Below are 11,111 nucleotides of genomic sequence, written 5' to 3' on the forward strand. Positions count from 1 at the left end.
CTCCAGAGGTCTTTCCATTACCTTGCTTTAGAACATAAGGCTGACTCCACTCCAGGAGCCATTACATTACCCAGATCCAGAACATTGGACCAATGATTCCTCTCTAAAGGTCACTCTGTTACCCTGAGGTGAGCTGAGCAGAAGCTTGGTTTTAGAGTAGATATAAACCTCAGCTAAAAGATTGTTAGTTTCCAGAATCACTATGTAATCAAAAACTAAAACTAAAATACTATTTTTTTCGTTCTTTGTTGCATCTAAGTGCTGCTGATCTCCTGTAGGCTCTTTGTTGCCCCGTCTTGTCTGCATGCACTCCAGCAATGACTGCATTGCTTTTTTCAGCAGGTTTCCTAATGGTAACCAAAGTGGACCATGCATGTGTGTCAAAGCAGAAGGAAAGTTAGGAGACAGAAAAAGAGTGTTGTCAGCCTTTAACAGGATGTAAACAAGGACCTGCGTAGTAGGATCACTTAAGACTTTGGTAATTGAGATTACTTAAAGAGACGCTATAATTTTGCTTATTAAGGAGAGCCCATCCCCAGCAAGGTGCACTAATCAATCCATGCTCCTTTGTTGCCTACCCTGTCTATCAAAAGCCAAACGTTGTGGCGCTAATGGAGTATGGTATGAAGATTCATCTGATCTCACACATGTGACAATGCTTGGGCCAGAGTAGACAATTGTTAGGCCCAAACCCTGTCATGTTGGGAAGAGAATAACAGTGATGGCAAGCTCAGACATACTCCAACACCAGAGCTAACTGAGGGTGGACTCATGCAGCAGGGGGTGAGTAAGGGGGGGTATTGAGCTATTTTTAAGAGACAATTTCATTTTGTCCTAATAATGTCTCTCTAAGGCCACTTTCACACTGAGGTGCTTTACAAGCATTTTAACAGTAAAAATAGTGCCTGTAAAGAGCCTCTCCTGTCACTCCAGTGTGAAAACCTGAGTGCTTCCACACTGGAGTGGTGTGCGTGCGGGACGTTAAAAAAAGGCCTGAAAGCAGCATCTTTGTGGCAGTTTAGGAGCGGTGAATACACTGCTCCCAAAAACCCCTACCATTGAAATCAATGGCCAGCAGTGCCGAAGCACATGCAAAGCGATTCGGCAGCAACTCTTTTAACCTATTTTCGGCTGCTAGCGGGGGTTAAAAGAGCCCAATAGAGGCCCGAAAAGCATTGCTAAATTGACGGTAAATGTGAAAGTGGCCTAAAGCCTTGTACACATTATCAGTTTTTCTTTTGTCGTTTCTGGTCGGAGCCTCTGTACTAACAACCTGTTGTTAGTACGGCGATCTCCCTCGCTAAGCTAAAGTGTTATTACAGGGGGCGGCAACCCCCCCACCAGAACACTCTAGTCAGCTCTCTCATTGGCTGAGAGCACTGATCAGGAGGCAGTCGGCTGCTGGTTTTCCAGCATGCACGCCTGACAGAAGCTGGCCAAACATCTGGCTTCTGTCGAATCGGCTGCCATACACACAGGCCGAATGTCAGCTAGTTTTTATCGAGCCGGCCGATGTCGCCCGACATTCGGCCCATGTGTACTAGGCTTTAGGCTATATTTGACATTGTACAGACAAAATGACTCGAGTTCATCCTAATTTAACAGGTAAATGCTTATACAATTTACAAAGTTTCCAACCACAAGTTAAGTTAATGTTTAATGTGTAACTAATGTTATCTCCTTGTTAATATTTAAAAGGATAGACAAATTACCTTTTTAAAATTTATGAATGCAAAATGCACCGCACTTCATCCCATAGCCATTGAATACTCCTACAATTCTCTAGTGGTTGTTTTTACCAGAACATTTTTTAATATGCTTTTTGATGCAGATACTTCGATTACCCCAGTACCCCCTGTTGACTGCACTATGAACCACATCTAATCAATCTTCCTATCTCACAGCCATGTTCTACCCTACCATGGAGTTTTGCACTTTTGTGACTGTAAACATGTATAGCAAGCATGTGGTCACCATAGAGATTAATTAGATGTGGTTCACAGTGCAGACAGTGCAATTTCCTGATAAGCAAGCACAAAGTCACATGGATGAATTTGGTGTGAATAAACACAACCTTTCTTTACACATTCTTACTATTATATTTGTTTTTGTTATTATTTTTGTTCTCTTTCTCCAATGCTATAAAGGTTTAGGGGTCAATTTTATTTTATTTTACTTATTTAAAAATTATGTTTATATCTTTTTTTCCCTAATATTCATAAGAATATCTGCTTTATGGACATACCTTAAATACAAGGTGTTCTATTGGGACATTATTATGTATGTTGGATATTTCCCCTTCTGTTCTGGTTTGTATGTTTTTGATACCAAATAAAAGAATTATACAAAAAAAGGGAATAGAGGGTGAACCATTATACAAAATGTACAGTATATATTGGGTTTTCTAAGGACAGAGCAAGTCTGTAGCTATTTCATTTAATCTAAACAGGCAGCCGAGGAGAGCAAGGAAGGGGCAGGAGTCACTGCTCTGACTCATTCAAGTGAATAATTTCAGCTTGAGCTATTGAACTCTGTATGAGATAGGCTGTTTTCAACTAAGTAGATAGGGATAGCCTAGAATTCATATGGAAAAGAAGCAGTGTACAAATTAAAAATTCATGCAACTGATTGTAAGCATTGTGGGTCCTTTTTGTGTGCTAGCAGGCAATAACGAGTGTCTTGTGCTCATTATGGTTTTCTATCACACAAAGGGAACAAAATGCTTGCAAATCAGCTTAATCAATGTAGCGGTGGGCTCCTGAAGAGCACGCACTATGTTTTTCAAAGTTAAAACTTTACCCAAACTACAGTTTGGTTTCGGTCTATTTGTCTAAATTTGACTTATGTGTCAGTCTGACTGGACTGTGAGATGTTCAGCCTGGCCACGGGGGGGGGGGGGGGGGGGGGCACTGTCTCTGGTGGCAGGCGTGGAACTATGGTCTGGTCAGGCTCTTAAGTTATTCTCTTTCGGAGTCAGGTCAGTATGAGTGCCCTCTCGCTGTGCCCTCTGGGAGAGGGTATTTAAGATGCAGACGTCGCGTGGTTCGGGGTTCCGGTCCAGTATGCTGTGCTGATTACATGGTCCTGGTCCTCCTGACCAGCCCCCAGGAAGGCTATGGCCTGGGGTGCGGTTCCACCCAACTTTAATGCCTCGGGGCTGGCTAGCCCAAGGCATGGAAACTAAGGAAGGATTCTGAGGTGGATGGGTGCCGTCTCCGGTCCGGGAGAGACCCATTGGACTTTGAGCATTACCAAGAGCACTCTTTAGAAGATTACCACAAGTGAGTTTGTTTTTCTTAACAAAAGCCTGAAAAGGCTGAAGTAACTGAGAGAATCCAGTCTTGTGGATATCGCCAAGCAGGCTGAAAGATCCAGGTATCCTACAAGTGTTCTACAGCTTAGTTTCCTACGTGTTCTGTAACAACGTCTGACAAAAACTTTGTTCCTGAGTAAGCACCTTGTTGGCTGCTAGGCCTTATGAGAAAGGGACTGTCCAACCTGAATGTTCATCCAGCTGCGAATGGCTATTCTCTGGATGCAGTCAAAGTAAGCAAGTTCCTCAACGTTTATAGACCTTGACATTGAGAGTACCTGAATTCCTTCCCAACCCTCTGATCCCAAGTTAAAAGACTGTTCAGTGGTTGAAGTTTGCAAATAAAATCCATTCAAGTGGATCTATTGTCAGTCTCAAGTTACTGGGCCATCTACCACGGGACATCCCCTAGACGTGCAACAAGAAGAAGCGGAAGGTAACGGTAAGCCCAAAAATAACCAGCAGCTCCTTCGGGGGTTAGTGCTACATCAAGTTATGCTATGTAGAAGAGTAAAGGATAAATTAGTGCTCCTCTGTCAGCAAAGAAACAGATTGGGGCCCTAGGTCTAATTAGGATTGCAATAGACACAGAGAAGCCATTACATTTTCAATGTGTGTACTTGAATGGCTGCATCAAACATCAACTCCCTACAAGTCCATCTTCCCGTGTGGAGTGACATTCAGGTACACAGCTTTAGCTACTTGCACTATCCCCCTAGCTTACTGCAGTAGGGTTGTAGCTGGGCCTTGTACACCCACCAGACCCTGGTCTCCTGTCTAGGTTGCCTCTCTGATAATGCAGCTCAATGCCATCATAAGGAGTGCATCCTGAGTAGACCAAGTGCCCACTTGGATAAATGACGTTTTTGTAAAACGCTGGGTACACATGGTATATGGAAGAACTTTGTGTCAAGAAGCTTAGATAGGTTCTTTTTCCAACCAGTACCAATTCTTTAAGTGGCATCAATGTTGACTGGAGATACATTTCAGCCCCACTCTCCCCCTTTTTCTATTCGGTCTCTCCTTCTCTGCACTCTTTGTCTCCAAGCTTCTCTTTTTGAGTGCTCCTCTTTTATTTCCTCTTTTCTCTCTCCTCCTATCCACATCTTTTCTCTCTCCTCAATTTTCTCCCCTTTCTTCTGCTCTCCCTTTTACCTCTGTTCTCTCATCCTCTTTCTGTTCTCCTTTGTTCTCCTTACCTTTTCCTCTTCTCTGTTCTAGTCCTCTATTTCTGCTAATTTTTCTTTTACCTCATCTCTTCCCTTTTTTCTCTCCCTTCCTCTTCTTACTCAATTCTCCTCATCTTTCTCTTTCTCCTATCCTCTTTACCTCTGTCTTCTCATTTGCCCTTTCCTCCTCTCTCCTTAATTTCTTTTCTCCACTCCATCCTTCAGCTTCTTCTCTCTCGTCCTCCTTGCCCTTTCCTCTCATATACTCTTTTCTCTCTCTCCCTCTCTTTTCTTGTCCCTCTCTTCCTCTTCCTCCTCTTTCTACTCCTGTCCACTATCCTCTGTCACCTCCTTTTCACTCCTTAGTTTTTTCTCTCTCTCCTGTCTCTTTTTTTTAACCCCTTTCCATCTTTTTCTGTCCCTCCTGTCTTCGGTTTCTCTCTTGTTCTCCTGTTTTCTTTTTTTTTTTCTATTTTCCTCTCGATTTCTCCTTTCCTCTCCATCAGTTTTTTTTCTCCTCCCCTTTCTTACACTTGGCTGGAGACTGACTTGTTTTCCTGGCTTGAAAGATTAGCTAACACTACCCCTCCCTCCTCTGCATATTTGTGGACTTCACCCTGAAGGGGATGACCTCATAGATGACAGCAATGAGGGAGGAGGGGCTTGGGGGATATATAAGCCTACGGCTCAGGAGAACAGCACTAACTGCTCAAAGAAATTACTGGGCGGAGAAGCAGGCACTTAGTTCTGATCAATATGTCCACGATCCTTGATATTCGCACTATTTATCAGGTAAGACAGGCTTGGGTGATTCATTATGGGCAGAATTTTTGTTTTTGTTTTTGTTTTTTTTACAAACATGGGGCACAAATATGTCTTTTGTTGTAGGCCTAGAAATGTGTATGTTCGAACTTCAGGAAACTTAAAAAGATACTTTTGGAGACTTTTAACAGAACTTTACTGCTTTGTGGTAGAGCTGTTAATGCCGGCTTGATTACTGACAAAGGAGATCAGGCAGGGTGGGACCTTTATACCGGATATGAGATGAAAAGATAACTTTGTGCATTTAGAAGACTGTTAGGAATCAGGAGGTCAAGAGGACATAAAGGTGACCCTGAACATGGCAGTGACAGGGGGGGAGCTTAGGCTGGTTTGAATTTATGATGTGGCAATGGGTGTCAACTTAGAAGACAGAAACAAGTACATCTGGGAAAGTAGATAAGCAATGACGACAGGGTGGGACATAAATCATTTTATCAGGCATGGGTTTTAGTTAAGTCCTATTTTATTTTTATTTTTTATCAGACAATTATCCTTATGCATAAAAATAGAATGTGTTTGTCTAGACCCAGAGCACTCAATCGTATTCAAATAGTCAGATTCCAGCTGTCATTTTCACCGCAGGGGTAAATCTAATGCTTAGCAGAAGGACAACAGACGAGCTACAACTTGAGACATAGCTCCATGTTTTTCTTTAACTACTTAAATGCTTTTGAGATGTACCAGAGCTGCCGATCGGCTTTTCTTTGTATACACCACTCCTTTAGTGCAGGAGTGTTTTACAATTGCGTTATAAATAGAAAGGGGCTAGGGATATTTTGTGTGCCATTGTTATAGCTGTGCGCTGGAATTAAAGGCTTACAGTCTGTTACCAGGCAACTGTTTGTATTTGCAGCCAGGTGACATTAAAGCTCTGATCTGTATTGCCCAACCAAACCAAAACAACATAGCACCAATGGCGTGTTGTTTCTCCCCGCCAGGACTGTATACATCAGTTTTTGTTCCATCTGTCACTCATATCTTCCACTGTGCTGTCAATCATTTTGTAAACCTATGTATAACTTAATCTTTGTAACCCGCTTCACCTTCCTGCCCCCCTCCACCTCTCTGTTCCTACACGTCACTCAGTTCTTGTCATCTGCACACTGTATCTTATAAAGGCTATCTACCTTTAATCCATTACTATGGGTCTTTAAAAGTTTTTGTAATCATTGTTACTAAAGCTGGACACGCGTATAATAATTTGATTGTTCAATCTCTATACAGGCTCCTTTTTAGATTTAGCAAAATACAAACAGTCATAGGGGTCTACCTAATCCCTCTCCAAGACTTTTGAGCTGCATAGTTGTTGGTAGATCTTTCAAAGGTTGTACAAACAGATTGCAATGTATGTGGTCATCTTTGGGTATACTTGGCCAACAAGTTTCTCTGGAGGAATGTCAGGAGCAAGAGATGATCTGCCACAGCTTTTTTCTTGACTTCATCTTCCACACAAGATTGCTCTGTTTCTTTGCTAAAGAGAAAATCTGTTGCAATATTTTACAAGCCATTGCAAACATTTTTTTTTTTAGGGATCACAAGGCCTTTCAATGCTAGCAACTGCTTGTTATCTCTTGGGAGTTGCCCTTCATGGTGAAGAATGTCGCAAGAGAGGCCTGAACCGGTCACATAACTTGCAAATATTTGCTCTCCTATGACTGGCTGGCTTTACGCAACTTATGTAGTCTTTTTGTCTCTTGTTTTTTGCTTCAAGCTTTCACCTAGGCTTCAGATTTTTAAATAACCCTCTACTGTACTCATTTCCAGCTCTCTATTTCTGTCTAGGGTTGTGTGTGCTATGTATTTATTGTAAACCTGATATAAGAAAGCTAGATTAAAGAAAATGTGTGTTACCTATATAGCAAGCAAATCCCATGCGTTTTTTTTTCAAGGAGATACAAGCCAACACCTAAATAAGTCAACAAAACTTACACTGTGGAATTACCAAATCTATGCCTTAATTTGACAGATTAATCCTAATTGGTTCTTATGAGCATCTGACCCACTTCTGTCCTTGTTTGTCTGTTTTGTCAAAGCTAGAGCACAGCTAGAGCATTTTCCAATAGCAACCAGTTTTTTTTTTTTTCAAAATGATAAAAATTTTGGGGTATTTGCCCTACTCTTGATCCAGTATGTCTATTATAGAGAGAGAGAGAACATTTTTTGGCTCTAAGGACACTTTTTTGGCTTAGTAAAAAGTATGAAAGGCCTCTGATCTTGTGGCTTCCTGTTTTTGAGTTCCCACCCAAATTGTGGCTCTTCGATATCTTAAGTGCTTTCATATCATCAACCCAAACATAACCATTTCCGCATTAGCACAGATGCGTGCTTTATATTTGCACACAGCCATCTGTTCTTCCTCTAGAGGAAGTTGCTGGTTCTTCTATATGTGACCTTTGACTCCGGAACATGGTGTAACAAAGACATTTCACAAACATTCTAAGTAACAATGCATATAGAGTTGTTAAGTTCCTATTTTAAAAGAATGTTGGATAACGTCTTTTGCCGATATGTTTAGGCCATATTCTAAATCTGGTGTCTTGTTTGACCTACAGAACCTACGAAATTTAAGCCTCTCAGAAGACTTTGAAACTGCCAATGACCACAGCTTCTCCAGTCCTCAGAGGAGACACTCTTGTGCTCCTGAACTGTATGATGAAACTCGCTGGGCTTCTCGCGGTGACCCTTGGAATCTTGAACCACCTCGTGCTCCCTTCAGAGCAGATCGGTCAGTTAGCCTTACGGAAGGACCCCGGAATGCACTACCTCCTCCTCCGGGGTTCCCACCACTGAAGGCACCCCTGCCTACTCTCCCTGCTCCTTCACCTCGTTACAAGACAGAGTTATGTCGCACCTTTTCAGAAACGGGGACCTGCAAGTACGGCTCCAAATGCCAGTTTGCCCATGGGCAGCAGGAGCTGAGAGAGCCAAACCGCCACCCAAAGTACAAGACAGAGTATTGCCACAAGTTCTACTTGTACGGAGAGTGTCCATATGGGTCTCGCTGCAACTTCATCCACCACCCAGCCGAGCACGGAACTCCCCACCAGCAAGTTCTGCGCCAGAGCCTCAGCTATACTGGTGTACCAGTGCGAAGAGGGTCACCTCCACTACCAGGCTTCCCAGATCCTGCTTCATTCTCCAGAGCTGCTTCAGTATCTCCACCACCTTCAACAGACATGCTTTTCTCTCCTGCTCCTCTTGAGACCAGAAGCCATGTTTCCACCCTCAAAGGAATGGACTCATGCTCTCGCTGTTGCTCATGTCGATGCTCAAGAGCTGGAACCCTTCCTCAAGATCCCTTTGCAAACTCTATACTCTTCCGCACACCTTCCTCCAATTCTCTTACCGAGAATGAGTGCTATAGCAGTGGGTCAGAGTCTCCCGTCTTTGAGGTGTCAAGTCAAGTGACTTCCACCAAGAGATTGCCAATTTTCCACAGGCTGTCCGTCTCTGACTGAGCATGAAAAGCTTGGGAAAAAAGCTTCCGATCAATCTTTGTTATTTCAGCCTGGTGATCAGACCAGCACATCAGTTGAGTCTTTAATAAGAAGCAAGGCATTCTGTGAAGTTCCTCCACCTCCTAAGAAGAGAACAATCTCAAGACTCTTTTCCAAGTGCCTTAATGCAGATACTCAGGACTAAGTGGTCTCAGTTGAAGGCTACAGAGTAGCTCAAAGACCATAACTTTTTGCACAAATTACCCCTCCTCCCCTCATCCAAACGAATATCTGTTGTTAGACTATTCAGATATGGGCACCTGCAAGGTTCCATAGCTAACAGGTCCATTATATTGTGTAAGGGCTTCCCTCTACTGTGTTATTGTACAAGAGGCCCCGAATCATGTAGCAAAGCAAGGTATTTAGCATGTTTACTGACCCTCGTCTCAAGCCCCTGGTTTGGGCTGGACCTAAACTTGTGAGAATGGGACCAGCGTGGACCAGTATCTTGGTTGTGAAAAACCCAAATTTATACCCCTGTGAACTCCTGCAATAATTTTTAAATATTCATGTTTTTGTAGGTCCTGCAATGCATTGCAGTGTTATAATACAACACCACAATATCATTCTGTAGGCTACAGATACACTACTACTTGGGTTATATACACTACACTGTGTATAATGTGGATTCATACACTTATTGGCTTGTTTGCCAAAGTGGCGCTGGGCCCTGTAGCAGTCGGGTAGGTTTATTGTTAAATAAATCCCCGACCTCCAAGTTGCCTGATATTCAAAAACAAAATGGGACAGCTACACCAGCAATTTTTTTGAAAACACAATCTTCTGAAACAAAGTTGCCTATTTATTAACTGTGTATTGGCCAGTTGTTATATATGATTTTTTATTAGGGATATAGAGATTTTTATAAATATTTATAAGTATACGTTACTTTTTGTTGACCTTGCATGTCGCTGGAAGACATCAAGCTATGTCTGATTCATTGTGTTAAATGGTTTTGGCTTGATACACAGATAATAAGCAAGGTTATGTATTATTTCAGAACTTTGCCATAGAAATGTGTTGTAAAGTGGACCAATCAGCTACAAGTCAAGTTACTGTCATTTGCAACTGTGTCATTGATGCACAAAGTGCACCAATTTATAGCAACCAAATTACAATACCAATTTAGGGTACTGTACTTTGCTTTAATACGTTGCAGATGCCTGATTGGCTGCTTCATTCAGTTGAGATATATATATATATATATATATATATATATATATATATATATATATATATAATTATATTCAATATTTTTTTATCAATTTCTGTATTATGACACCTTGCAATGCATTAAGTACTTCCCTAGAACGTGCCTTCTTACCTCAATGAGTGACTGCATCATGCAGCCTGGCAGTCAAGGAGTTAAAATCAAGTGGATTATGCAAAAAATGTCATAATGAAAAAAAAAAATTAAGAATCTGATAGTAATTAATACCTTGATTGTTGTAATCCAAAGAGTTTACTGCTAACACATATACGTATCTATTTATGTCCTATTTATTTACCAAACAAATTTTATATATGTAATATTTATCTTTTTTTGTATTATTTGGAAAATAATATATATTTGTCAGAAATACGTTTGTAATCACTTAAGTGAAATAAATGAACCTGTAATAAAATTAAGAATTATAATAACAGTCTCTTGTTTTTTTTTTTGCTGGGATGGGGTAAAACCAAAGACAATGGGCCTTATGTATGAAAAGGACTGGCAGAAGAATGCAAAGTGCACGCCTCAGCAATCCATAATGAGGCCTTGTGGGAGGTGGGGCAGCACAGGGCAGAGAACTGACTTGAAGCCAACTTCAGATCTGCATACAAGTTCCCCAAGTTTAGCTTGAGTTGGGTTTTAAAAAGACTCAAAATGTTCACATTACCCAACAGTGATGTTTATATCTTTAGAAAAGTACCTCTGAAAAGTTTATCGTTCACTGATGACCCCTCTGTTTTCACCTGGTGATCCAGATAGTAACACACCTACTGTATTGGAGTGCCCCCTGCTCCCCACTCTGGATGAAGGAGCTACTGAGACCCCTTTGGACAGCAGCATTGTCAGTCTGGGGGGTCTTATATTTAGTAGCAGATTTAAATACACCAACAAATTAAAGCCAGCAATTTTTAAGCAGTAAGGGTCCTTCCACATGGAGCAGACTCCGGCTGTAACCCGCTTGCTCAGCAGAGAATCTATCTGCTGAGCAGGCAGATGACAGATCTGTGTCTGCTCCGCTTATACAGCCCGCTCTCCTCTGTGGGCAGTTAGATGTCAACAGACTGACTATCCATTTACACCCAACCGCCATCTTATCT

General features: G+C 41.8%; 1 protein-coding gene across 1 annotated transcript; it reads left to right on the top strand.

The window, feature by feature from the left end:
* The first annotated feature begins 5,112 nt into the window (after window positions 1–5,112).
* On the top strand, window positions 5,113–10,442 carry LOC143981836 (mRNA decay activator protein ZFP36-like). The gene is made up of 2 exons (XM_077479969.1): window positions 5,113–5,274; window positions 7,857–10,442. Exons 1-2 carry the CDS (start codon window positions 5,239–5,241, stop codon window positions 8,760–8,762), a joined length of 942 nt encoding a protein of 313 aa, XP_077336095.1. The 5' UTR covers window positions 5,113–5,238; the 3' UTR covers window positions 8,763–10,442.
* The last annotated feature ends 669 nt before the right edge of the window (window positions 10,443–11,111 follow it).

This window comes from Lithobates pipiens, unplaced genomic scaffold, assembly GCF_037356315.1.
Source record: "Lithobates pipiens isolate NorthernLeopardFrog02 unplaced genomic scaffold, aLitPip1_a1.2 Scaffold_1, whole genome shotgun sequence".
NCBI lineage: Eukaryota > Metazoa > Chordata > Amphibia > Anura > Ranidae > Lithobates > Lithobates pipiens.